Source organism: Ciconia boyciana, chromosome 4 (assembly GCF_034638445.1).
Source record: "Ciconia boyciana chromosome 4, ASM3463844v1, whole genome shotgun sequence".
NCBI classification, from domain to species: domain Eukaryota; kingdom Metazoa; phylum Chordata; class Aves; order Ciconiiformes; family Ciconiidae; genus Ciconia; species Ciconia boyciana.
This window is the reverse complement of record NC_132937.1, coordinates 10,082,088-10,109,606: the sequence shown is the minus strand read 5'-3', so window position 1 is coordinate 10,109,606 and position 27,519 is coordinate 10,082,088. Positions and strand designations below refer to the sequence as shown.

The 27,519-nt window shown below is 41.2% G+C and overlaps 1 protein-coding gene across 8 annotated transcripts in view; it reads right to left on the bottom strand.

Moving 5' to 3' along the window:
• Nucleotides 1-27,519, bottom strand: part of LOC140650456 (probable global transcription activator SNF2L2) — a 180,946-nt gene that overhangs the window by 41,606 nt on the left and 111,821 nt on the right. For all 8 annotated transcript variants that reach the window (XM_072858700.1, XM_072858698.1, XM_072858701.1 and 5 more), the window contains one exon: nt 13,429-13,647. In XM_072858700.1, the coding sequence (XP_072714801.1) occupies nt 13,429-13,647 (219 nt within the window). The remainder of the gene's footprint in view (nt 1-13,428; nt 13,648-27,519) is intronic.

The following is a 27,519-nucleotide window of genomic DNA, read 5'->3' as shown; positions in this document are numbered from 1 at the left end:
ACTGGAGTAAACTCCATTCACCACCACTCTTTGGGCCCAGCCATCCAGCCAGTTCTTTACCCAGCGAAGAGTATACCCGTCCAAGCCATGAGCAGCCAGGTTCTCCAGGAGAATGCTGTGGGAAACAGTGTCAAAGGCTTTACTAGAGTCCGGGTAAACAACATCCACAGCCTTTCTCTCATCCATTAGGCGGGTCACCTTGTAGAAGGAGATCAGGTTGGTCAAGCAGGACCTGCCTTTTCTAAACCCATGCCGACTGGGCCTGATCACCTGGTTGTCCTGTACGTGCCGTGTGATGGCACTCAAGAAGATCTGCTCCATAACCTTCCCCGGCACTGAGGTCAGGCTGACAGGCCTGTAGTTCCCCGGATCCTCCTTCCGGCCCTTCTTGAAGATGGGTGTCACATTCGCTAATCTCCAGTCAACTGGGACCTCCCCGGTTAGCCAGGACTGCTGATAAATTATTGTCAAGCATGAGATTCTAATGAAGAGCATTCTACTCTGAAACTCCCAGATCATCCTAGTTTCTATTTTAATTTTATTTTATGCACAATCAAAACAGAGTGCACAAGCAGAAAAGTCAGGCATTTAAAGATTACACATTCTAGTGTATTTAGAAAATAAATGTGATAATAGTCAGAACACTATTTCATGGAGTATACTCAAATTAGATGCTCAAAATACACATCAGTAATACTATGACAATAGAATAGATTGCAATATATAAAAACTACTAGGAGACCAGGGTGGTAAAATGACTCCTATATTAAAGTTTGCTTTCTCAACTTGACCCTCCAATTTATCTCTACAGCTTTATCCTTCAGGTGATATCCTTCAGAGATGTCCTAATACCAGTTCCACTTTTCTTCCTTCTATGCCCTATCTGAAATCCCATCCTTCTATGCTTTACATTTTTGCTCACTCTGTCTCTAACATGTAATCTAACTTTTTAAGTCCTCAAAAGAGCCCTCTCTTTAAAATCCAGTTATCATCTTGTTTAGTTTCTCAACACTGGTCTTCCTGATGTCTGTGGCTGTTTACAGCTTCCATATATCTGAATTTTTTTGTTATCTCCCTAGAGATGCAATAACTGAATACTTCTTGCTATGCTACAGCATACAGGACGATATATTACTAATAAAGACTATGAAGAAGAATAATGACACAATATTGCAGGCATGGCCAATGAGATGACACAAAGATATTGTATTGATAATACAACTGAAGATAATCAGTCATTTAAGTCAGATAATTCAGATACTGAACATCTGAGGATAATACAAGTATTGATAGGGTTATTTTAACTGATTTTTTTTTTCACTCTTGGATAGCATCACACAACAGATAAGCAAGACTGATTTTGTTGGGATTAAACTGAAACACAAGCATTTTGACTTGAAGATTTATTCTAATAAACTTTTATTACAATGCAAGTACATATTTACCTTTGAAGCAAAAGCATGTCATAAAAAATAAAAATATGTACCTATTTAAAATTTTTATGGGATCAAGGTTTTAATTTTCAATATTTTATTTCTTGTCTAAAAATGTTTCAAATAAAATATATTCTTAATGTAAAGCATCACACACAGCCAGCACTGATAAATTTCACCTCAGTTACAATGAACTACAGTAGTAATGCATTTTCTGGGTTTTGGTTGGTTTTGTTGTTTTTTTTCAGTGCAACCTCATTAAAAATAAATAATTAAAATATCCAACAATGTAAGCAATGTTTTAAAATGTAATCAATCAAACCTGACTTTGCAACTGTGAACCTTTCATAAACTTATGGGGACAAAAAGACAGAAGAGCACAATCAATAGAAATGATGTTGGGACCCACAGACTTCACAAGGAAAGGAAGACCATTAGGGAGAAGGAAGTGATCATCTAGTGATGACAGCCAGTTGTCTTGAAAAGATATTAAAATAATTTCTATCCTTTTGAGCTATAAACAGAGTAGCAAAAATTTCTCTTATTTTACAGTTGAATAAAATTTTTGAAACATGAAAACACCAATTTTTTCTGTATGTTATGAGATACCCATATAGGACAATGGTATAAAGAGTTAACTGGAATTTGGTTTTGTTCCAAAGTAATCTCAGTTCATGGCAATAAATTCATCATATGTCACATCATGTTCTTTCTTTCTTATGTTCTCTTATGTTCTTTCTTATGTGTGCTAGTTTTGACTGGGATAGAATTAATTTTCTCCATAGTAGCTAGTATGGGGCTATGTTTTGGATTTGTGCTGAAAACAGTGTTGATAATACAGGGATGTTTTCATTATTGCTGAGCAGTGCTTACAGAGTCAAGGCCTTTTCTGCTTCTCACACTGCCCTGCCAACGAGTAGGCTGGGGATGCACAAGAAGTTGGGAGGAGACACAGCCGGGACAGCTGACCTCAACTGACCAAAGGGATATTCCATACCATATGATGTCATGCTCAGCAATAAAAAGCTGGGGGAAGAAGAAGGAAGGGGGGGACATTCAGAGTGATGGCATTTTGTCTTCCCAAGTAACCCTTATGTGTGATGAAGCCCTGCTTTCCTGGAGATGGCTGAACACCTGCCTGCCCATGGGAAGTAGTGAATGAATTCCTTGCTTTGCTTTGCTTGTGTGCACGGCTTTTGCTTTCCCTATTAAACTGTCTTTATCTCAGCCCACGATTTTTCTCACTTTTACTCTTCTGATTGTCTCCCCCATCCCACTGTGGGGGGAATAAGCAAGTGGCTGTGTGGTGCTTAGTTGCCAGCTGGGGTTAAACCACGACATTATGTTTTCTTTTTTTCCTTGTATTTGGGTGGAGTAACACTTCTCATTTTGAAATAAGCAGACTTTATGCCAAGTTTAAGATGTAGAAGATAAGCAAACAGGAAGAAAATAAGTAAGGAAAAAACCAAGAGACAAAATAGTTTAGATAAAAACAAAAATAATTGAAAAAACTTTCAAAAACCTTTTCTGTTTTTATTATTTTTTCATTTGTAGTGACCTCTTACATCCATTTACTTAGAGAAAGTAGCTTTAGAGAATTTTCCAGTAGCATGGGAAATTGGTTGTAGAAATCTATTTCTATTAATGCAGGTAAGTCTGAGACTTCTGTCTTCTTAGTAGTGAGTAATTACATTTTCTCATTTCTTACGTTACGTTGTCGCTCTTAACTGACTCACTACTAGAGCAGGCAGAAGAAAAATTTTAACACAAAGAAAGAAGGACTGTTCAAACAAGAAGTGCTAGCAGCAGGAAGTACCCTTGTTAGAGATTCCCAATTTATATACTTTAGAGAAAGATAACATAAACCAAGTCACACTTTTTCAGTAAATTAAATAAAATTAGAAGATGAAACAGTAATACAAAAAGATATATTCAGACTAGCTGTGCACAACATTTTGCAAAGCTACCTTCTAGCAATGATGCAGTGAGTTCAAAGTTTTCAGGACATTTCTAGTTACAGAGTTGGCTACATTGATTAGAATACTGCAGGATTTACAGTAGAACTTTGTTCTTTAATGTACATGTGTCTAGAAGGACTTCTTGGTCTTCTGGGACAAATTACAGTGCAAATCACAGACTGATGAGTAAAAGCTATTATTTATGCAGGAGCTCATTGAAGAATACAAAGAAATTTCTAAGAAAGGCACAGGCTCTTAAGAATGGTCTAGGCGGAAGTGAAGTTCCTCCACAAAAGAATGGAGAATGCAGTGTAAGTGCATATATGAAATTAATTAAATTCAAGCAAGGCCCCCAAGCAACAATGAAGTCCTAATATTCTGAGTCTTTGAGATCCATCTGATAATGTCTCATTATATGTACTCAGAGGTAACTGAAACAGATGTCCAGTACACTAATCCTTAATTTCTCTGAAATTTTGTAATCCAAAATTATCAAGTTTAGACTCTACACTTGGACAGGTCTTCTACATTATTGGAAAGATTTTTTTTTTCTTCTTTTAAAAATAAAATCCCACTCCTAAGGTACAGAAAACAGAGCATTCCATTCACTGAGCAGATTACTTCAAGATGACTCAAGAATCTGATTACCTGAAAGGTCAAGAATCTGAAGGACTTCTAGTTATGCCTAGGGATGGGTTTAATAATTTCTGAGAAGCCCAGTTTTAAACTTAACTGGTTTTCCATGTTTGCTAGGTTAATATTTCTTTTCTTGTTGTATATTAGGACACTAACAGTCCCAGAAATTGCTTCTCTAGGCAAGGCAAAATATTAAATTCTTCTATATTTGCAGAGTGAATAAGTACTTTAGCCAAAATATATAACAAGTTGCTTGGAAAAAATATAGGTAACTTTTCATCCATGTTGCAAATGCAAATCCAACAGACGAAGCTTATTAATGACCAATCACTATTCAAAAGTCTGATATGTGACAAAATGTCATGGCCTACTGTATCATAAGCTCCATCATTTTAACTGTCAAGCCTCTTATCAGTCTCAGAGGAAGGAAGGATCCAGTGGGCACCCAATATTAAAATGATTGTTTCTTCTCCTTCAGATCCCAAACTGCTCCTAGGAACCTGAATCTAAAACATTTAATGCAGACTTTCTTTTTTTCTGTATTTCTGTGAAATTTGTAATAATTATTTAGGCTTCACTTTTAGTAGGTCATTTGAATTTTGACTTTTAGCATGAGATATCTCAGAAATCTTATTTGAAGGGTCTTTAACTGTTTCATGCAAAATTTGACACCTCAAAAGAGTAAAAATATTACAATTCACATATGAAAGTCAGTTTTAGTTCATGATTGCTGGGATATAGCAACGCAATATGTGAGATAAATCTAACTATTTCAAACAAAATAAAATTTATTTTAGTCTAATGGTCTCAACAAGGCTATTCATAGTTGTCCAAAATAGAAAATGAGTTTTATGTCAAACATTTATTCTAATGTTTCCTAGAGTTATATACTTACAGTTCCAATAGAAAACATGCTAACACTTCTTGTGGTATTTTACAAGTAAAACCCTTAGGGCAAAGTGAAAGATAAAAGAATCCTATGAAAATATATCAAGATGTTTTGCTGATAGATATTTCTCTGAAATAGCTGTTCAGATTTCCTGACTTCAGGTTTTCACTATACAAAAACAGTTTCTGAGACATATAAAATCATTTAACTGAGAATATTTTTCAAATATAAAAGAAACATTTCAGAAGTATTTTGTTAGACCCCAATAATCATACTCTCAGTCCTGCCTCTAGATTTTCAGTGAGAAAGGTACCCAGAATATGGAACAGGTTTGGGTTTTTCTTTGCTTTAAAACTAACCCCTTCCTCACAGAAAACAGAACAAAATGAAGTATTGGGTAGATGCACTTTAGTTCCCAGTCATACATCGAAAAGCCCATTTCATCTTAACAACTGCCTTATCAGTTTTAAAAATCTTAAAGGCCTCATTTCCTTCTCTTTTCTAGAATAGTCTCTGAACTGAATTTCTTTCAGTTACAGTCACCCATATTGTACATGGAAGATAAACACTCCTTGACTCCATGAAGACTTAAAAGCCACAGGTCAGCAGCACTTCCTTCCTCAACCTCATATCAACAGAGCCACAGTGGGAGAAAACTCACAATATTTTCTGCTTCAGAATTTCCTGGTAGTAGGAAGCAACATACTGTCTAACTTCCTACTACACTGAGAAATCAGCTTCCACATGCATAAAACTGTAATGTGCAAAGTCAAGCCGATCAAAGTAGTTTTAGTGCTTGAGATGTGCTGATAATTTGCTGGTCATAGAATAGCTCATACCCAGAGATGGAGGACTTTCTGGGTCCACAGTGACAATTAAAAAAAAATTTTTTACCCCACTGCCCCCTAAAACTTAATAAGTTCAATAGAAACTGCAATTAAATACTAAAAAGCACATAATTTATATCAGAATGCAATTTTCTTCAAATAAAAAAATAAAAGAAAGGAAAATAAATAAAGCAAGCCATGGACAATATACACATGGACTATGTAGACAACAACTTTTTCTCAATTTCACAAATATTTATTTGTTTTCTCCTCTTTCACAAAATCCCAACCTTCAACAAAGCCTGTTAAAAAAATCTCCATTAGGATTAGATAAAAATCTCCATTAGGATTAAATAAATATAAGGGTCACTAGATGAAAGGCTAAACTGAAACAAATATTGAACATAAGACGGATAATCCTATAGAGCTACTGTAGTATCTAATTACAACCATCTGAAGATCAAACTGAGCTCATGTTCACTAGCTACAAAATGGTGTCTTAAATATATATGCTTAGCATTGATTGTAAAAGATATATATATATATATAAAGGCAAAGCTCCTTTACAATACATAAGCCCTAAAAATAAAGCCTCTGGTAATTTATGTCAGGTTGTAATAACAAGCTAGCTCAACTTTACTACAGTGTTTGAGGCCAGAGTTGCCTTTTAACAGTTGATAAAAGAGAACACGTAACTTTTCAATTTTACATTCCAACTGATAAGAAAATAGTTTAAAACATTCCTAACATTTTCCTAGGAAAGATTTTGAGGGGATCAAGGAAAGATTGAATGACAAGTTTTACTATACAACATATTCACTTTTGCCAGTATACATAAAGCAAGAAAAAAATTAAATAAATTTTATGTCTTGATATTTTCCAACACTTGGAATTCAAAATATTTTATTATATTCCAACACTATTATATTCCAATACTTTTTTATATTCTAACACTTGGAATTCAAAATAGTCATGAGGATGTTAAAAATATCCATCACATACTTTGTACATATGTATGTCAATATTGGCTTTCTTCTAATTTAAATAAGAAAAATAAATATGGACTTAAAGCCTTAATTTCACTTGAATTTTTTAGATCAGCAAAAGCAAGTAGTCTGCAATAGCTTGGTTTTGAATGCCCATGTGAGATAAATCTGACACTGCTCATCTCAGGTTTCAGACTTGTTCCACTTGGCAACATGCAAATCTACTTTGAATTAAATCTGCACATCTACAGAACAGAACTTTGTTCATGTCACCAAGCAAGCAACTAGGTTGAATGAGAAACTGAATCCAGATGCAAAACATTTCAACTGTCTTAAGAGATTTAGCTTCACAGTAAGGGTTTGGAGGATGAGTTAAAGAGCATCAGAACTAGCTTAGCCAGGTAAGAGCTGTCTTGATGCCTCTGTCTGAGTCAAAACTATTAGAATCAAGATCAGGTCAGGATAAGTATCTCAGATATCATGGAACACATCTAACAGCAATCCTGGTCAATTTAGCCTCTGAGCAGCAGCTCAGATAGATAGATACACTAATTTGCGACTATTGCAAACAAATCCATTGATTCTTGAAAAGCCCTAAACAACAGAGTCCTTAACAGAACACTCATGGCCCTTTAAGAAATAGTCTGATTGCTGATTTTGCCACCCTGTTAGGAGCACTGTTGTGGGAGAAATATGCCAGAGGATACAATAATTCCACAATTTAAATGCTTTCTAGGATCAGAAGGAAGGCTCCTACTTCCCTGTTTATAGAAAATGCAGTTGCCATACCAATAGTTAGGGCACAGCACCCTGCAGCATCAGCTAGTGATCAAAGCCTGTTCTTCTGTTATAAGTTCCCAGGTAGTCTGAAGAGTGATATTCACTTACAGTTTGCCTAGGGCAGCTGCAGGCCTCCAAAGCAGTTTCACTACATATCGCATGTGTTCACCCTCTTAGCTTTAATAATAGTTTTTATTTTTGGTCCACTGCTTCCAAACTCAGAACTCAGGTCTTGTGATAAGGAGAAAGATGACATTTTTGTCTGTATATGCATAGGCACAAATGTCTTGAGGTCTTTTTTTTTCCTTTGGGGATCTGCAATGATGCATATGCTCGTGAATGTGAGCATAGGCATCAAGTACTACCCAGCACCCAGAATTCCAGGAAGGGAAAACTGGCATTAGATGTTTTTGTTTCCTTGGTTTTTTTTCCCCTTTCAGAGGCAACAAGAAGGAATTAAGCCTATAAGACCCTTCCTGGACTATTCAGCATTGAGGTATCTGTGTTATGGCCAGGTATATTGGGAGCCTTGCAGAAGACATTGTATTTGAGGAGTTAGTGAGCTTGAGCAGGCTGTCTGCTCTATTGGGTCTTGTACTTAAGACTTGAAAAGCCAATAGGTTAGCATGAGTAGCCAGTGTAAGGGAATCTGCTGGAGTGCCCTGTGCCAGCCTGTGCTGTGGATGTTATGACAGAGATAACATTCCAACCTGTCAGGATAAGATCTATGGTTTTGTTTTTTACACAAGATAAAAGGCACTATGGTACAGGAGGGAGGAAGGACTTCTCCATGGACACGGGATCTGCGCAGCGTGCCGTGGGAAAATCCATCTGGGGTCCATCCGATGCTGCATTAAAGTTCCCAGCATCTGAAGGGTCGTAAGATTTACTTGCTATCTATATTCCTCTTTTTATTTTATCTTATTAAAACAGCTATTTTATTATGCTATTTGTTGTCGGGCCTTTCTTACTGAGATCCAGAAAGAACCCTGTGCCATCTCTCTCTTCCCGCCCTTGCCCCAGCACCACCTGGTGCAGAACACCACAGTCCAGCTCAGAAGGAGCAGGTAGCTCATCTGCAGTCAGAATTCTGGCTGCTGACCCAGGCAAAACTCCTCAGAAATTAAAGTAAAATTCAACTGAATCTCTCAAAGACAAATGCAGCTAAGGAGACAGCTTATTATCAAACCAATATTATAATCAGAAACATAAAGTTTCCTTCTGAAAAGCCTCATGCAAGTATAGCTTAAAGGTATCAGCAGCTGGAGAAAGAAAAAAATCTAGAGATATAGCTCTGCTGCTAGTGACCAACAGGTCTGTTTCTTCTACAGTGCTCCAAAAGAGGAGTGGACAGTGGCATAATAAAACATGTGGGGTAGTAAAGGGAAAACTTTTATGAAATAAAGTGCCATCCTTAATTTAGAATGTATTGAATCTTGTGGGAACTTTAAAAAAAGCCTTAGCTGTTTAAGTAGTTTATTGTGTCCATTTTAACAAAAAATGATTTGATTTAAAATTTCCATACAATGTGTATGATATTGTTACATTGCAAGTTGGAGTGGCAAAACCTCAGGGTAAAGCTGCTTATTAACTCCCTCTGATAATTTTACACATTTAAAGATTCCCTTGAAAATGTTGTACATGATTGTCATCTCTTTTTCTATGATCCCCGAGGTATGTAATTTTAAAAAAAAACAACAGGAAAATTTAAATTACTCAAAGAAAAGACAAGTGAGGGGTAAAAATGCAGAAAACAGAACTCCTTACTTTCCCCGCAAAATAAATCTCATGAAAACACTCAGGAAAGTTTCACTTTATTGAAGTTTTCATTGTCCACATAATGGAGAGGACATTTTACTGTTGTTGTGGTTTAACTCCAGCTGGCAACTAAGCACCACACAGCTGCTCGCTCACTCCCCCCACAGTGGGATGGGGGAGAAAATCAGAAGAGTAAAAGTGAAAAAACTCGTGGGCTGAGATAAAGACAGTTTAATAGGGAAAGCAAAAGCCCCGTGTGCATGCAAAGCAAAGCAAGGAATTCATTCACTCCTTCCCATGGGCAGGCAGGTGTTCAGCCATCTCCAGGAAAGCAGGGCTCCATCATGCGTAATGGTTACTTGGGAAGGGAAACGCCATCAATCCTAATGTCCCCCCCTTCCTTCTTCTTCCCCAGCTTTATATACTGAGCATGACATCATATGGCATGGAATAGCCCTTTGGTCAGTTGGGGTCAGCTGTCCCAGCTGTGTCCCCTCCCAATTTCTTGTGCACCCCCAGCCTACTCGCTGGTGGGGTGGTGTGAGAAGCAGAAAAGGCCTTGACTCTGTGTAAGCACTGCTCAGTGATAACTAAAACATCCCTGTATTATCAACACTGTTTTCAGCACAAATCCAAAACATAGCCCCATACCAGCCACTATAAAGAAAATTAACTCTATCCCAGCCAAAACCAGCACAACTGTGAAGCTGCATGACCAGTGCTACACTATAAATCTAATCCTCAGAATACAAGCATTCAAAAATATTAGTAGCTCTTACATCAGCATTTGCTGTAACACTCTGAAGTATACAGACTTGCCACCTGAAAATGCAATTGAAAATATGTACACAATACAGTTAGAAGTGACTGCTATGTAGTATGGAAACATCTGATCTAGCTTTAAACTAGCTAAATTGAGTACACAGTTAACAGTTTAACAGCAGAGGAGGAAGGAACTTGCAGTTTTCTTCAACAAGGTAACAAGCCATGTTGAAAAGGAGTAGCAGTACATACTGTATCTTGACTTTAGCAAGGCCTTTGACCTTGTTTCACAGAACATTATCACAAACAAACCAGGAAAACACGGACTACATAAAATTACTATCAGGTGTGTAGCAAATAGTCAGAAAATTCTATTCAGAGCACTTTTTAAAACTCAGAGTAGTTCTGTCAAAATGGAAGGCTGTGGAAATAGGGGTCCAGTGCTATTCAATATCTTTTTTTAATTATCTGGATTATGGAACGAAAAGTATGCCTATTAAATCTGCAAAGAACACCAAGTTGACAGGGAACACAAGTATACCTGATAACAAGATTAAAATTCAAAATTATTTTGATAAATTGGTGTCACAACTGGAGAAAACATGGATAATTTACAACAAGGATATATGCAAAATATTTCTATTAGACAAGGAAAAATCAACTGTTTAATTGGGTTTACGTGGCAAGGTTTTGGTAGCAGGGGGTCTGCAGGGATGGCCTCTGTGAGAAGAGACCAGTGGCTGCCCTCATGTTGGACAGAGCCAGTTCCAGCCAGCTGCAAGATGGACCTGCTGCTGGCCAAAGCTGAGCCAATCAGTGATGCTGGTGGTGCCTCTCTGATAACAAAAGGGTAAAAAAATGCTGCACAGCAGCTGTGAGAGAGACGAGTGAGAAAAATGTGAGATAAACAACCCTGCAGACACCAAGGTCAGAGAAGAAGTGCTCCAGGTGTTGGAGCAGAGATTCCCTTGAAGCCTGTGGTGAAGACCATGGTGAAGCAGGTAGTCCCCCTGCAGCCCATGGAGGACCACATCAGAGCAGATATCCACACTACAGCCCGTGGAGGGCCCCCACGCCTCAGCAGGTGGATAAGCCCTGAAGGAAGCTGCAGCCTGTGGAGAGGAGCCCACACAGGAGCAGGTTTTCTGGCAGGAGCTGTGGCCCATGCTGGAGCAGTCTGTTCCTGAAGGACTGCAGCCTGTGGGAGAGACCCACATTGAAGCAGTTTGTGAAGGACTGTCTCCCATGGGAGGGACCCCACGCTGGAGCAGGGGAAGAGCATGAGGAGGAAGGAGCCGCAGAGACAAAGCATTATGAACTGACCACAACCCCCATTCCCCATCCCCCTGTGCTGCTCAGAGTGGGGGGAGGAGATAGAAGAGTCAGGAATGAAGGAGTAAAGTTGAGCCTGGGAAGAAGGGAGGGGTGGTTTTACTTTTGTCTTTGTTTCTTGCCATGCTACTCTATTATTAATTGGCAACAAATTAAATTAATTTTCCCCAAGTTGAGTCTGTTTTGCCTGTGACAGTAATTGGTAAGTGATCTCCCTGTCCTTATCTTGACCCAAAAGCTTTTCTATCTTATTTTCTCCCCCTGTCCTGTTGAGGAGGGGGAGTGAGAGAGTGGCTAGATGGGCATTTGGCAGGCAGCCAAGGTCAACACACCACAACTATACAAAAAAGAATATGGAAAAATTGGATAGGGAGTAGTTTCACAGAAAGTGATTGAGGGTTTATACTGGATCACAAGTTGAACACAAGTCAGTATCTGTACTGCTGAGAAAATAGAAAAGCACTATACCATGATGTATAAACACCCTAGCAGTTATGTGAAAGAACTCTTCCCCTTTATTCAGGCTTTGAATAAAACTTACAGAAAGTTGTTAATCACTTGGAGAGAGTTTAAGGAAGTTGAATCAAAATGATCAGAGGTCTAGAAAACAGGGCCTATGGGAAAAGATCAAACGAGCAGGGGTTGTTAACGCAAAGAAAAAAAGACTAAGCAGGGGTATGATAACAGTCTTTTAAGACATAAAAAGATGTTGGGGGAAAAAAAAGAAATGAACAACCTGTTCTTCATGATCACAGTGAACAGAACATGAAGTAATGCACTTAAAAAAAACCAAAGAAATTCAGATAAGGTATTAGGGAAAACTAAATCACAGCAATAGCTTCCCTTAGGGAGTTCTAAATTTTCCATCAATGGAGGCCTTTCGGCAAACATCTGTAAGGAATGACATAGGATCTTGCCTTGAGGTAGAAAGATGACTCCTTGAGGGCTATTATTTTTTGACAGAAAACAGCTTAACATTGAGTACAAAAACAACCTGAGAAGTAAAGTATGAAAGTCCAAGCTGAGCTTTTCCCATAGCCAGAGTATTTCAGTACTGAAGCTAATGAGTTTAAAATGAGCTTGAGCAGATCTACCCAATATACACTTTATTTTGGTGGGGTTTTTTCCCCTAGCTTTTATGGTCCTAGCTGCACTCTGTATTAGTGTCAACCACATAAGCATGTGATTGTTCTACCATGGTAGAATACTGCCTATCAAATCACAGAGACTAGTTCTGTACATGAAAAATCTTACTAATAGGCTTTAGAAATCATAATTGAGTTAAAAATTATGAAATTTCCTGGTTTTGATGAGACTTTCTAGAGATCAAACCTCATTTCTTTACCACCCCTGATATTAACATTCTGAAAAGCCATATACATTAGTGTTCATTATCTAATGCTTTTTGTAAGCATTTTTAAGCATTTTCATTACCTCTGTTTTTTTTTTTAAGCAGAGGAATGACAAGAAATCATCAAGGGCAACAAAATCATAGATTCAGTGAGAGTAAGTTTAGATTCTTTACTTTCAGGCATGGAAATCCTGCAACATGGTCTTCATCGAGTTTTTTGATCTCACTGGGATCAAGAAACACAGAGGGACTTGGAAATGAAAAAGCTTAAGAGAGAGAAGACTTGCTTGAAAGTTTCTAAACCTTTAAAATGGATCAGTTTGGGTTTTTTCTTATACACCTGCAGCACAGAAAGCTGTAATACACACTGATCATAGGTTTCCCATACTTTAAATTGAAAAGTCTCTTAATGATGACAATCTGCTTAGTGTGTCAAAAAACATAAGTGAAATATGTCAATATCTATGGCCACAGAATAGTTGCAATAGAAAAACTGTAATCATGATTCTGCATCTAGCAATGAGTTAAGCTTCAGCAACACAGCTTGAAACCTAAGTTATGTCTTAAGCACAGTTGTAAAAACTGAATAATAAGAATACATGGACCTTAGATATTACACGGTGTTTTCACTTGTGTAACTTTGTCATCTTCAATGAGAACACCCCCCCCCACCCCCCCCAATTAGCAACTGTCAAAAAGAAAAAAGTAGTACCTACCCGTAGCCACTGTTTCTCTGTAAGAGCATCGCTATAGTCCACATCCCTGCGCTGACGGGACCCTCTTCCAAATATTTTCTCTTCCTCTTCCTCACATGTGAGCCTTTCAACTTCAGCGTCATCCTTAATAATCCAAGATGGCAATTCATCCTCCTCCATCAAGCGAGGCTTGCGCTTGGGGTTTCTGGCATCTTCCCTACGACGATCCATGTCCATGCGCTGCAATGGCAGTTGGGAAAAGATACAACAATTTGAAGGGTCTTGATTAAATAAACCATGGGAATACCTGGTTATTTACTTATGCTTGAAACTTTAAACCAACTCCTCTGGTGGCATTTCCCTCCTCCACCCCAATACTTATAAAATGCCACTATAAAAAGGAATATCCCCACATGAAAGTTGATCTTCAATCAAATTCATTATTACAAAGTGAATTTCACTGAAGTGAAGAATATTGTAGTCTGGATGGGTGGACAACCAGATGTGTAAAAAAACCTGGCTGGACAATCAGGCACAGAGAGTAGTTGTTAATGGGTCATACTCTACCTGGAGACCAGTCACGAGTATAGTACCACAGGGGTATATCCTGGGAACTGTCCTATTTAGCATCTTTATAAATGATATGGAAGAGGTGACAGAGTACTTGCTCATAAAGTTTGCAGATGACACCAAATTGGAGGGGGGGGTGTTTTAAGTTGATATGCTTGAGGGCTTGTTAGACCACATCTAGAATACTGTATCCAGATTTGGGTCCCCCAAAAAAAGAAAAACTTTGATGAACTGGGTTCAGCAGAGGGCCACCAAGATGGTCACAGGGCTGGAGCACATGCCCTGTGAAGAGATCCTGAGGGAACTGGGCTTGTTCAGCCTGGAGAAGAGAAGACTTCAGGACACCTAATAGTAGCTTTCCAATACGTACGAGGAAGCAGTACATGTTGGGAATATGAGAGACAACAGGCATAATTTGAAAGAAGAGAGGTTCAGACAGGATATGAGGAAAAACATTTTCACCAGTGGAACAGATTGCCCAGAGAGGTTGTGCAGTCTCCATCCTGGATAAAGCCCTGAGCAACCTGGTCTGATTTCATAGCTGACCTTGCTTTCAGTAGAAGGTAGGACTAGACACTTCCTGAGGTCCCTTCCAACCTGAATTATCCTGTGATCTGATTTCTAAATCCAGATGAAAAACAGAATGCAATACATGCAACCTGACTATGCAGGTCCAACTAGATTCCAGAATCAATGATATTCCATATCTCATTACTTCATAATGGGGAAGTGACTGTATTGACTTCTATTTGCATAGCGGACTTTCATATTCCCCCTTTTAAACGATGTATTCATTCAAACTGGGCATGCACATGGTTTAGTTTATTGACAAACCTGCCAACTGGCAAGAAATTAAGATCTGCAGTCAAACAAGGCCCAAATCAAAATACTTTTCTATTATTTAGTAATAAACTTTAATGAAATACATAATGCCCATAAATGATATTTATTTTTTCACTGATTAATATGCTTGCATTTGAAAAGTTGTGGGATAATTGCTGAGGTGACTTAGAAATTAAACTTATGTTCACACTTTTAGGTAAGGCACAGCATTGAAGAAGCTTCCCAGGTGGAATGCGGCTGACATGCAAGGAATCCATTCCATGGGAGTTCCCTAGGCCTGCAACCTTAGATGTCGGTAACGCCAGGGGAACTTGGTGTGCTGACTCTAAGAGGTACTGCTCGGAGGGTGGAGCGGTGTGGAGATACCGCGGCCAGGCTCTGCAATTATATGGGAACTTGAAGGTATCATGGAACTGATAAGCTGCATATTTACTACCCTGGGCCAACAGCCTGCCACGTTTTTCATGAAATGCTGTCCTTTTGGTGAACTTTGCTCATTATAACATCATTATAATACCAAAACACACCTCCATCCCAAAAGCTACCCGCCTCCAAGGTGCGACCACCCCTCACTGAGCTTGCGCTTTGAATTTCTCCTAGCCTATACCTTTAAAAGCAAAGCGAGAAAACTTTACACCAATCCTAAACAAAGGTATGTATGACTAGAGTCACTCAAGCTCCACCCGAAAGGTGAAAGATAGTATAAAATGGCTTAAGAGAAAGAGAATGTGAGGGAAGACACCATCGCGTACCACTCTGACCTCTGGGATCAGTCGACGGGCTGAGCCTCTCTTCCCCCCCATCGGGACACCTTTGGGTAAGAGTCGAACACTTGGTTATTCCAAGTGCCTCCCCGGGAAACTTAGAAACCTCTATAGAGTTGCTTTATTATCTTTTAACGCGTTTGTAGCCAGCCGTGTTACTCATATTCTTGGTATTTGCATGTGCTTTGCAGACAGTGAATTTATCACTGGTAATCCAAAGAATCTGTGTGTCTGTTGCTCTAATAAACTGCGCTCTTCATTGATCTAGCCATGGTAGTTCTCATTGAACACGACCGGACTCTTTAAGTGTGGCCGTGATAGTTCATGCAACACGACTAGACTGGGGGTGTAAGCGCGTTATTAGTGAATCCGTAATCGTGAAGTTCAGTACGCTGGACATGACCAGACTTATAACGTTGTAAATTAATGCTGTCGCCTTAGCGAAAGCCCTGAGAGGGCTCTGGTTCTGATAAGTGGCTATACACACAGTCCTTAGAAAATAAACCGTTGACCAAGTCTGAGACTAAGACTGGACCTAGCCGCACCCAGACTCCTCTCTGAGAAGGAGTTTAGAAAGCAAGGGGGTCCTGTCTGAACCTTGTGACTCAACAGGAGGGTTCCCCCCCCCCAGCCACTCCTCAGACTAACGTGACAGTAACTCTTAACGTAACAAAAGTACAGACTGAAGAACTAAGGATATGTTAGCTGCTGTTTTTTTGAAAGGAAAGAGCATAACAGGGGAAATTAAAGACACTCCCAATTAAGCTGAGAAATAAGAGACAAATAACCATTTGCTTTTTCTCAAAAGATTCTATTCAAATCCCTTTTATCTCTGAGAAACCTCTAGTCTCATCTTCCCATGTTTTAGCAAAACATATATTTACAAAAGAGATCCACCTTATTTTATTTAAACTAACAAAGTAATTATATTCACAGTGTCCTCAGTGAGGGTGAAAGCCTAGAAACAAAGAAATTCATATGCTACAAATGCTTATATGTGAGCAAAGAATGCATGCTTTGGTAAAACTAGGGCCTAAAACTTTCAATTTCAAAAAGCACACAATATTGCTGACCTTTGAAAAGTTATCTTATTCTTTCTAAATTGCAACTATAACTGTCCTTATATAAAACCCCACTCATCTTAAACACACTGACTTTTAGCTCAAATGCCATGTACTGGGTCTGGCTGGGATGGAGTTAATTTTCTTCATAGCCACCCACGTGGTACTGTGTTTTGGATTTGTGACCAAAACAGTGTTAATAACACACCAGTGTTTTCACTATTGCTGAACAGTGTTTGTATGGTATCAAGGCTTTCTCTGTTTCTCACTCTGCTCCCCGCAGCAGGTAGGCTGCAAGAAATTGGGAAGGGACACAGCCAGGACAGCTGACCTGACCTGACCAAAGAGATATTCCATATCAAATAACGTAATGCTCAGCAATAAAAACAGAGGGGAGGGTGTTTTGGGGTAGGTAGCCATTGTTTGGGAACTGGCTGGGCATTGGTCTACTTGTGGGAGGTGGTGAGTGATTGCCTTTGTATCACTTGTTTGGTGGTTTTTTTTTTTCCTTCCTCTTTCCTTTGTTTATTAAACTGTCTTTATCTCGACCCTTGAGTTTTTTTCTCACTTTTGCCCTTCCAATTCTCTCCCCCATCCCACTGCGGGGGGGGAGTGAGCGAGTGACTGGGTGGGGGCTTACCTGCCAGCCGGGGTCAAGCCACCACAGTCGTTTTTGGAGCCCAACATGGGACTCGAGGGGTTTGAGATAACAACAGATTTGATCGGAGTGTGCTAGACTGAACTTCTAGCCATTATACCTGTTTAGCTGAGTTGTTACTTGGTAGGCTATTACTTGCTGTTGCTGGTTGTGATGCTGATGTATTTACTCTGGATGCTGACTTATGTGTTCCCTCCCCTGTTCTGGTGCTTCATCTCTTTCCTGCTGTACAACAAACTCCAAGAATTGTTAATGACTGTTTTCAGTTTTTGCTGTTTGCTGTGTTGTTTATCACTTTGTTTTGCTTTGCCTGGGAGAGCTATGATAAAAGCACTGGCCTTGAGCCTAATCTGGTATTTGGGCCCTACACTGCTGCTGTCCCAGTACTCCCAGAACCATCTCATGGAGAAAATCAGCAATTACACTTTTCCCCTTTTCTCCTCTGAGAGATGCTTTGTGGAGAGAGGGAAGAATGGCATCTACCCCTTCCTCTCCTCCAGGATAGGTCTTTCCAGCCTTCTTGTAATGGCCTCTGTTTCTTGAATATCCTTATGCAATCAGACTGTTTGCACTGGTGTGTGTCATGAGCCTGATATTCATTTTGATTAGCGTTCATAAGGTTAAACAACTAAGTGGGAATGCCACACAGGAACATGTCCCAAAGCTGTTGATCCCTGGGTGTCGGGGTGTATGGGAGGATTTGGGCAGGTGCCTAGGGCCATTATCACCTCTGTTAGCCTGGGATTTTACACCTGTACAGGCATGTAATGCCATTGAATTGGTACAGCATTTGAAAGAGGGGAGCCTTGTCTGCCCCAATGAAACACAGCAAATTCTAATGTTGTGTTGGGGCCTGGCCCATGCCTATAGAGCCACTGTCCAGCACCCTCAATAGAGCAAGAGGGTCTCTTGCTCTGAGTGAACAAAAATGGACACTGAGAGGGTTGCTCACTCTGAGGTCACATGAACAGATACTGTGGCTAAACCAGAGACCCAACCCTCAACTTTCATAGTTGCTCCTGTAGTCAAGAAGAAACAATAGAAGCAGAGGTTGACCTGGTTAGTAAGAGAGGAAGAAGCTCCTCCTAAGAGGGAGCAGGAGGAAGAATCAGAGGAGGCAGCAGGGCAGTCACAAGAACAGGAGAGGGAAGAGACAGAAATCATAAAAGAGTCAGAAACTACCCAGTCCCTATCCCTGAGTGGGCTGTGAGATATGTGGAAAGATTACAGAGGTCAGCAAGGTGAGTCAATTGCTACCTGGTTGCTCCAATGCTGGGATAGTGGGGCCAATGGTCTGGAACTAGATGATAAGGAAGACCAGCATCTGGGATCCCTCGCTAGGGACCATGGAATCAACAAAGGGATCGGAAGAGGGATAGCCATCTACAGGCTCTGGAGGCAGCTCCTATCAAGCATGAAGACAAGGTATCCCCATCAAGGAAGATCTTGTAAACTACCGAGGCAAGTGGACTACTGCAGAGGAAGGTATCCAATATTTGAGGGAATGAGCAGTGGTGGTGGTCTACAGCGACCTGGACAACAACCAGGCCTCCAAAGATCCAGCTGATGTCTAGTGCACGCAGTCTATGTGGCAGAAGTTTGTACAGAATACACAATGCTCTGGTGATAATGGACTGGGCAGACATTGAGGCACCAACTGTGGATAGACTGGCCTGCCCGCTCCAGCAATTCAAAAAGAATCTCTCTTTCCCCTCCCCCTCTACACGACAGGCCTGCATCTCAGCTGTGGAAAGGCTGTCCCACCAGTTCCAGCAACTCAAAGAGAATATGGAGAATCTCTCTCCTTCCTTGCCCCTACAGGCCAGTGTCTCAGCTATCAAGAGTGCCGTATGGAGTCGGTCTTTCTCTGCTCAAAGGAAAGGGACCTGTGGGCGCACGCCACGTGCCACCCTGTGGTTCTGTCTGTGAGACTATGGGGAGGACATGAGGAAGTGGGAAGGTGCACCTACCTTGGACCTGGAATTGCGGAGAAAAAGAGCAGCTAAAAAGGGTCCATTCAGGAAGATTACTGCTCCAGTTGCTGTCGAGCAATTCCCCAGATGCACTAGAAGGGCTGAGGATGCCTCTCTTCCTTCTGATACTGAGTCAATGAACTGTCTGTGTGGCTTCGAACACCACTCCTGGTACCATGATGTAGGGACTTCTGGTTTGCAATTACAGGAGTCAGGTAATGAATGCTCTGAAAAGGAATAGGGAGGCCCTGCCTCCAACCAGGCAGAGGAAAGGGACAACCGGGTTTACTGGTCTGTATGGATTCAATGGCCTGGCTCATCAGACCCACGGGAGTATGAGGCTTTGGTGGACACCGGTGCACAGTGTACCCTAATGCCATGAGGGTACAAGGGGGCAGAACACATCTGAATTTCTGGAGTGATAGGGGGATCCCAGCTGTTGCCTGTGTTGGAGACCAAGGTGAGCCCAACAGGGGACAAGTGGCAGAAGCATTCTATTGTGACTTGCCCAGAGGCCCTGTGTATCCTTGGCATAGACTACCTCAGGAGAGGGTAATTCAAGGACCCAAAAGGGTGCCAGTGGGCATTTGGTGTAGCTGCTGTGGATACAGAGAAGATGAAACAGCTGCCTACCTTGCCCAGCCTCTTGGAGAATCCTTCTGTTGTGGGGTTGCTGCAGGTTAAAGAACATCAGGTGCCAGTTGCTACCATGACAGTGCACTGGCAACAATATCACACCAACCAAGACTCCCTGGTTCCCATCCATGAGCTGATGCATCAATTGGAGAGCCAACGAGTGATCAGCAAGACTCGCTCACCCTTTAATAGTCCCATATGGCCAGTGCCAAAGTCTGATGGAGGGTGGAGGTTAACAGTAGATTACTGTGGCCTGATCGAAGTCACGCCACCACTGAGTGCTGCCATACCAGACATGCTAGAGCTCCAATACGACCTGGAGTCGAAGGCTGCCAAGTGGTATGTCACAACTGAAATTGCCAGCGTGCTCTTCTCGATCCCCTTGGCAGCAGAGTGCAAGCCTTATTTTGCTTTCACTTGGAGGGGTGTCCAATACACCTGGAATCGAAGGCTGCAAAGTGGTATGCCACAACTGAAATTGCCAGTGTGCTCTTCTTGATCCCCTTGGCAGCAGAGTGTAAGCCTTATTTTGCTTTCACTTGGAGGGGCGTCCAATACACCTGGAATCGACTGCCCCAGGGGTAGAAGCACAGCCCTACCATTTGCCATGGACTGATACAGACTGCACTGGAACAGGGAGAAGCCCCTGAACACCTGCAGTACATTGATGACATCATCGTGTGGGGCAACAGAGAGGAAGAAGTGTTTGAGAAAGGGAAAAGAATAATCCAGATTCTTCTGAAAGCTGGTTTTACCATAAAACAAAGCATGGTCAAAGAACCTGCATGAGATATCCATTTTTGGGGAATAAAATGGCAAGATGGACACCGTCGCATCCCAATGGATGTGATCAATAAGATAACAGCCATGTCCCCACCAGCTAACAAAAAAGCAACACATGCTTTTCTAGGCGCTGTGGGATTCTGGAGAATGCATATTCTGGGTTACAGTCAGCTTGTGCATCCTCTCAATGAGTGATCCAAAAGAAGAACTGTTTTGAGTGGGGTCCTGAGCAGCAGCATGCCTTCCAACAGATCCAACAGGAGATAATTTGTGAGGTAGCTCTTGGGCCAGTCCAGACAGGACCAGATGTTTAGAATGTGCTCTACACTGCAGCCAGGGAGCATGGCCTCACCTGGAGCCTCTGCCAGAAAACACCAGGAGAAACTTGAGGTTGACCTCTAGGGTTTTGGAGCTGGGGATATAGAGGATCCGAGGCCCGCTATACTCCAACTGAAAAAGAGATATTGGCAGCATATGAAGGGGTTCGAGCTGCTTCAGAAATAGTTGGTACAGAAGCACAGCTCCTCCTGGCACCACAATTGCCTGTGCTGTACTGGTTGTTCAAAGGAAGGGCCCCCTCTACCCATCATGCACCTGATGCTATGGGGATTGAACTGATCACACAGTGGGCCTGAATGGGGAACCCCAGCTGCCCAGGAATCCTGGAAGAGATCATGGACTGGCCAGAAGACAGAGATTTTGGATCATTGCCCAAGGAGGTGACTCATGCCCAAGAGGCCCCACTGTATAATAAATTACCAGAAAACGAGAAGCTATATGCTCTGTTTACTGATGGGGCCTGTCATATTGGGGGAAACCATCAGAACTGGAAAGCTGCTGTGTGGAGTCCCACACGACAAGTTGCAGAAACTGTGACAGGAGAAGGCAAGTCGAGTCAGTTTGCCGAAGTGAAAGCCATCCAGCTGGCCCTAGAGATTGCTGAATGAGAAAAGTGGCCAGTACTTTGTATTGATTCATGGATGGTGGCAAATGCCCTGTAGGGATGGCTACAGCAATGGCAATGGACCAACTGCAGAGGTAAACCCCTCTGGGCTGCTGCACTGCGGCAAGACATCGCTGTTTGGGTAGAAAATACTGCTGTAAAGGTATGTCATGTAGATGCTCACATGTTGAAGAGCAGCACAACCGAAGAACATTCAAACAAAGAGCAGGAAGACCAGGCTGCCAGAACTGAAGTGGCTCAGGTGGACCTGGACTGGGAGCATAAGGGTGAGCTATTCGTAGCTCAGTGGGCCCATGAAACATTGGGACATCTAGGGAGAGATGCAACCAACAGATGGGCTCGTGATCGAGGGGTGGTCTTGACCACTGAAGCCATTGCACAGGTTACCCATGGAATGCGAAAATGTATCATAATCAAGCGAGCCAAGTGAGTAAAGCCTCTCTGGTACAGCAGATGGTGGCTGGGATATCAATATGGGGAGGCCTGGCAGATCAATTATATCACACCACCACGGACCCGCTGAGGCAAGCATCACGTGCTTACAATGGTGGAGGCGACCACCAGATAGTTGGAAACTTACCCTGTAACACATACCACTGCCCGAAACACCATCCTGGGCCTTGAAAAGCAAGTTCTGTGGTGGCATGACACCCCAGAAAGAACTGCCTCAGACAACGGGACTCATTTCCAAAATAACTACATAAGCACCTGGGCCAAGAAACACGGCACTAGTTGGGTGTACCACATTACCTATCACGCGCCAGCCTGCAGAAAGATTGAACGATACAATGGACTGTTAAAGACTATACTGATAGTCTGGGCACTAGGACATACAAGCACTGGAGATGCAAATTTAGCAGAAGTCACTTGGCTGGTTAACACCAGGGGATCAGATGACTGACCCGGCCCTGCCCAAACAAAACCCTTATGTGCTATAGAAGGAGATAAGGTCCCCGTAGTGTGTGTAGGGAACTGTCTGGGAAAGACAGCATGGGTTGCTCCTCCATCAGGAAAAGGCAAATCTGTTTGTGGGATTGCTTTTGTTCAAGGACCTGGGTGTACTTGGTGGATAACGTGGGAGGATGGGGAAATCCGGCATGTACCTCAAGGAGATTTAACCTTAGGGGAAAATAACCCATGGTTTGAGTTGATTATAGGAAGTACTACAGCAGTACTACAATCACCTGAACCAACCTGAGCCTCACAAGAAACTGTGCAAGTACAGCAGTGACCCAACCTGAGTTGGCTTTGGTGCCCAATAACTCAACACAACACACTGCCTCTGGTCTACTTGTGGGAGGTGGTGAGTGATTGTCTTTGTATCACTTGTTTTGTTTTTTTCTTTTATTTCTTCTTCCTCTTTCCTTCGCTTATTAAACTGTCTTTATCTCGACCCATGAGGAGCCAGAGTCAACCCACTATGAGAGACTGAAAGAGTTAATGTCTCAAACATTGTGGCGAGGCGAGGCGCTATTTCCATGGCGACGGCAGGTCGGTGTGGGGGAGAGCGGGAGCAGGACGTGGGGAGCGCCTCGGAGGATGCGCGGTTCCGGGTTCCGACGGACCTTACCATGTATGGCCAGAGGTCACACAGAGTTTATCTGAGGAAGGGGCTTGCGACCACCCGAGAGACCCCTCGCGACCACCCCCCTCCCCCAGTGCCTGCGCAGAAGATTGAGAACTTTCTAGAACAAGAACCATGTAAGTCCTCAAGGGGCGTACCTAGAGGCGGGGATTAGAGTATAAAAGACACGCCCTCCAGGGAACCATGTGCGTGCCCATCACCAGAGGATTGCCATGCCTGTCATCGTCATCGCGGGATCCAAGGGTGGTGATACTTTTTCTTTCTCTTTCCTCCTCTCTTTTCCTTTCCTTTTCTCGCTTCTCTCTTCCTCTACTCTTCCAATATATGTAAGTTTGGGATAAATTGTGACGGGTTGCCCGGAAAATAGCTCCATTGCCAAATCGCCTCTGTTCGTTCGTTGAGCTTGCCAGTTTGTTAAGTTTGTCCGTTTGTTGAATTCGCCAGTTAATAAAGATGCTGGCCAGACTGTTACTCTGAGTCATTGTCATGACTCTACTGACCCCGCGGCTCTGCCGAGCAGAGATCAGCCTTTGTTGGTACACAAACCGTCGGGGAATCAAAAATATTCACCCATCTCGCAACCCACCGAGTGGGACGGGACACCCACCACATGCTGTATTGCTGTTTTGGCTTCAGGAAGAAAAACTAAATTAGCACAACTAGAGCATCAGCTGCCATTTTAGTGGGAGGCCTAGAATTTGACTTTAATGGTAGTTTTTAGACTGAGAATCTTTATTTAGGATAAAAATAGCATTAAAAATTACTTTCAAGTTTTCCTTTTTATTTATCAGTTTTAAAAGGAAATGTAACACTCGTTGAAGCACACTACTAAGTAATGTTGAAATAGCTTTGCATAGGACATTGAAACAGTCACTTCTCAATCTGGTTTTTGTCTACTCCAGTGGTCTCCAAAGTGGGGTGCCCGCACCCCAGGGGATGTGCACGACGATCCATTGGGGTGCGGGAAGAAAAGATCAGAACTTCTACTTATATTTATTTATCTAAAATTTTAAGAAAGAAATTAACCTTTACTAATATCTAATATACAGATCGACATTGGCGCACTCACTCGGTCTGTATGTCAGACAGTTATGTGTCAGGTGCTGTATGCAAGGTGTCCTAGGGGAAGAATGGGTGGGTGTTCCACAACACGGAGGGGTTCACAGTGGCACCCTCATTCATTTGTTCGCTTTCAGCATATTGCGATATATTGCAGTTTACGTGTGCTGGGTTAAGTGGATTTACAGATTATATTATCTAGTTTTAACTAAACTAACCCTCACAGAATGGACGTGTGGCTTAAAAAGATTCCTGCAAAGAAACTGCAGATTGAAGATAATACTAATAATGCGAGAACAAGCAAACTACAAGAAAATGGCAGAGCTGAAACTTCTAGTAGGAGTACTCTTTGTCAGACACATTACAAGGTAAAAACAATGACGATCTAATAAGAAGCTGGCCAAAGAAATTCAAAATTATCAAGAAGACTATTTGAAATATGGATTTACATCCACTATCATCAATGTTGAACCTCGCCCTAAGTGTATATTGTGCCTTGAGATATTAGCTAATGATAGTATGAAGCCATCACGATTAGCAAGACATTTAAAAGCTAAACATCCAGAACATGAAGACAAACCTCTACAGTTTTTTCAGAGATATTTCAAGTCATGTGATAGTCCCACATACCATTGGGGGAAACACTTGTTCTTCCTGCCGCGGTAAAAATGGCTGAAATAGTACACAGAAAACAATATGGCGACAAACTAAAATGCATTCCTTTGTCAGCAAATGCCATTGGAAGATGCATAGAAAACATTTTGAAGATTTGAAGAAACAAGTATTAGAACAAATTACGCAGTGTGGGAGGGTTGCTATGCAGTTGGATGAAAGTACAGATGTTTCTAACGTGTCTCAGCTTATGGTATTTGCTAGATTCTGTTTCAAGAATGAAATACACGAAGAACTACTTTTTTGTGAGTCACTAAAGGAAAGATGCACTGGAGAAGATATATTCTCAACAGTAAATGACTTCTTTAATAAAAAACAATGCTTTGTGGAAAAACTGTGTAAGTGTAACCACTGATGGAATGGCTGCTTTGACTGGAATTAAAAAAAGGATTCCGGGATAAGGTTACAGAGATAGCACCACATGTGGAACTCATTCACTGCATCATTCATAGGCAAGCTATTGCAGCAAAGATGTTGGAGCCAGAACTGCACAAAGTGCTACATGATGTCATTGGTATGGTTAATTTTATAAAAACAAGACCTGTAAATTATAGAATCTTTACAATATTTTGTAATGAGATGGGGAGTGACCATGGAAATCTTTTGTACCACACAGAGGTTCGCTGGTTATCTCATGGCAAAGTGTTTAAAAGAGTTGTTGAACTTAAAAATGAGTTACGCATTTTTCTTGCACAAAAAGACAAGTGTTCCAAATTTGCTGACCTTTTCTGTGATGACAAGTGGCTGCCACTAGTATGCTACCTAGCACTTATTTTTTAAAAAATAAACACACTTTATGTGTCCCTTCAAGGTGAAGGTGACATTTGAACAAGGCGTGAGAAAGTAACTGCTTTTCAAAAGAAACTCATGCTATGGAGAGAGCATTTTGAAAATGGCTTTTTGGAAATGTTTCCATCATTATGTGACTTTGTTGCTGAAAATGATGCATCACCTATAAAAACTCTCGTATCCGTACACTTAAAAAACTTGGAAGCAGAATTTCCTAACCTGTTTAGAAATCTTCCAAATGAAGAGTTTCAGTGGGTTTTGAACCCATTTGTTAAAAACATAAAAATGCAACACCTTCCGATTAGTTTGCAAGAACAACTGATTGACATCTTGGAAAATGGAAATTTACTAACCCTATTTCAAGAAGAACCTTTGCATAATTAGTGGATGGGAGTGATAAATGAGTATCATGATTTAATAAGCACAGCCAATGATGCACTTCTTCCATTTAGATCTACTTTTCTTTGTATCTTTCTCTCTAAATAGTCTTCAGTTAAACAATGAGTTTCAATCCATACTTTGGTTTGTTCTTTCTTGATCTAGCACTAAGATGCTCTTTCAGGCAGCAAATCTATTTATACAGCACAGTGAACTCCGGATACTTCATTTTCAGCCCTGATATGTGACACAACAGCATTCACATCAGTCACTGTGTATCTATCCTCCACATTCAGTTAGTGAGATTGGATATAGCAATAGCTGGAAATTCCACACAGTGTGCAGAAGCAAGCATCTTTGATGGAGGCCAGGAAGGAGACATTTGGCTGCAACTATTCCTTTCAGTTATGGATCAAATTATCATCTATTGATTTCTGGCCTGCCAATCTCCTTACATCTGAATTATATTGAGGGAAATTTTAAAATTATAGAGATCCCTGCAAGCATTCTCTTCCAGTGCATCAAGTCTTTAATGCTGTCTGAGAAAAACTTAACTCCTTAAATAAAACTTAGCATCTAAAGGACTAGACTGGCACTTCAACATAATACACTGCCATATAAGGGAACATGGCCTTTGCCAGCTCTCCACCTGAAGTTTTGTAACTTGCATAGCTGTACAAAGACTATGTTTTATAGAATGAGATGGTGTGAGAATGTAATATCTGGGGTTCCTATTAACAATTGACTCCATGGATACTTCCTGATATACTTGCATGTTTATGCATATGTGAGAGTACCTGTGTTGCTTCACTTCAGAGAACAGATCAACCTGCTCCCACCAGTGCAGAAAGATAGGGGACAGCGGTTTCCCTTCAACATTTATTTAAGTGTGCTCCTGTGGCTGTATCAATATAAGGGACTGATTTTGATAGGTCCTCCAGCAATCCTCACATTGGATACTTGCCAAAAGGCCAATTACCTACACTGATGTTTTAATAATTATTCCATCAATGCTAACAACAAGGGAAGTACTAATACAGATAGATTGCTGGCATTTGAACCACTGTCATCTATGTGTGCTTTAAGAACTGTTCAAAAGTTTTAGTAGCAGAAACACAGCTAACTGAGCCCTTGACATAATCCTCAGCAAACCCAACTAATTCCTAAAGGAAAACAGCACCATCAATCTCCTATCTTACTATTTTGTTAAATACCTGTACTTGCCCTAGCTAATACTAATGTGAGTACAAGAAGCAAGGAGTCATAAAAAAAAAATGCTGTAGGATTAGAATGACAAGCAGTGATCATCAGTTTTGCACTGTCTAAATCCATCAAACCACCTATGAATCCTCTGGATGGACAGTGTTCCACTGTACC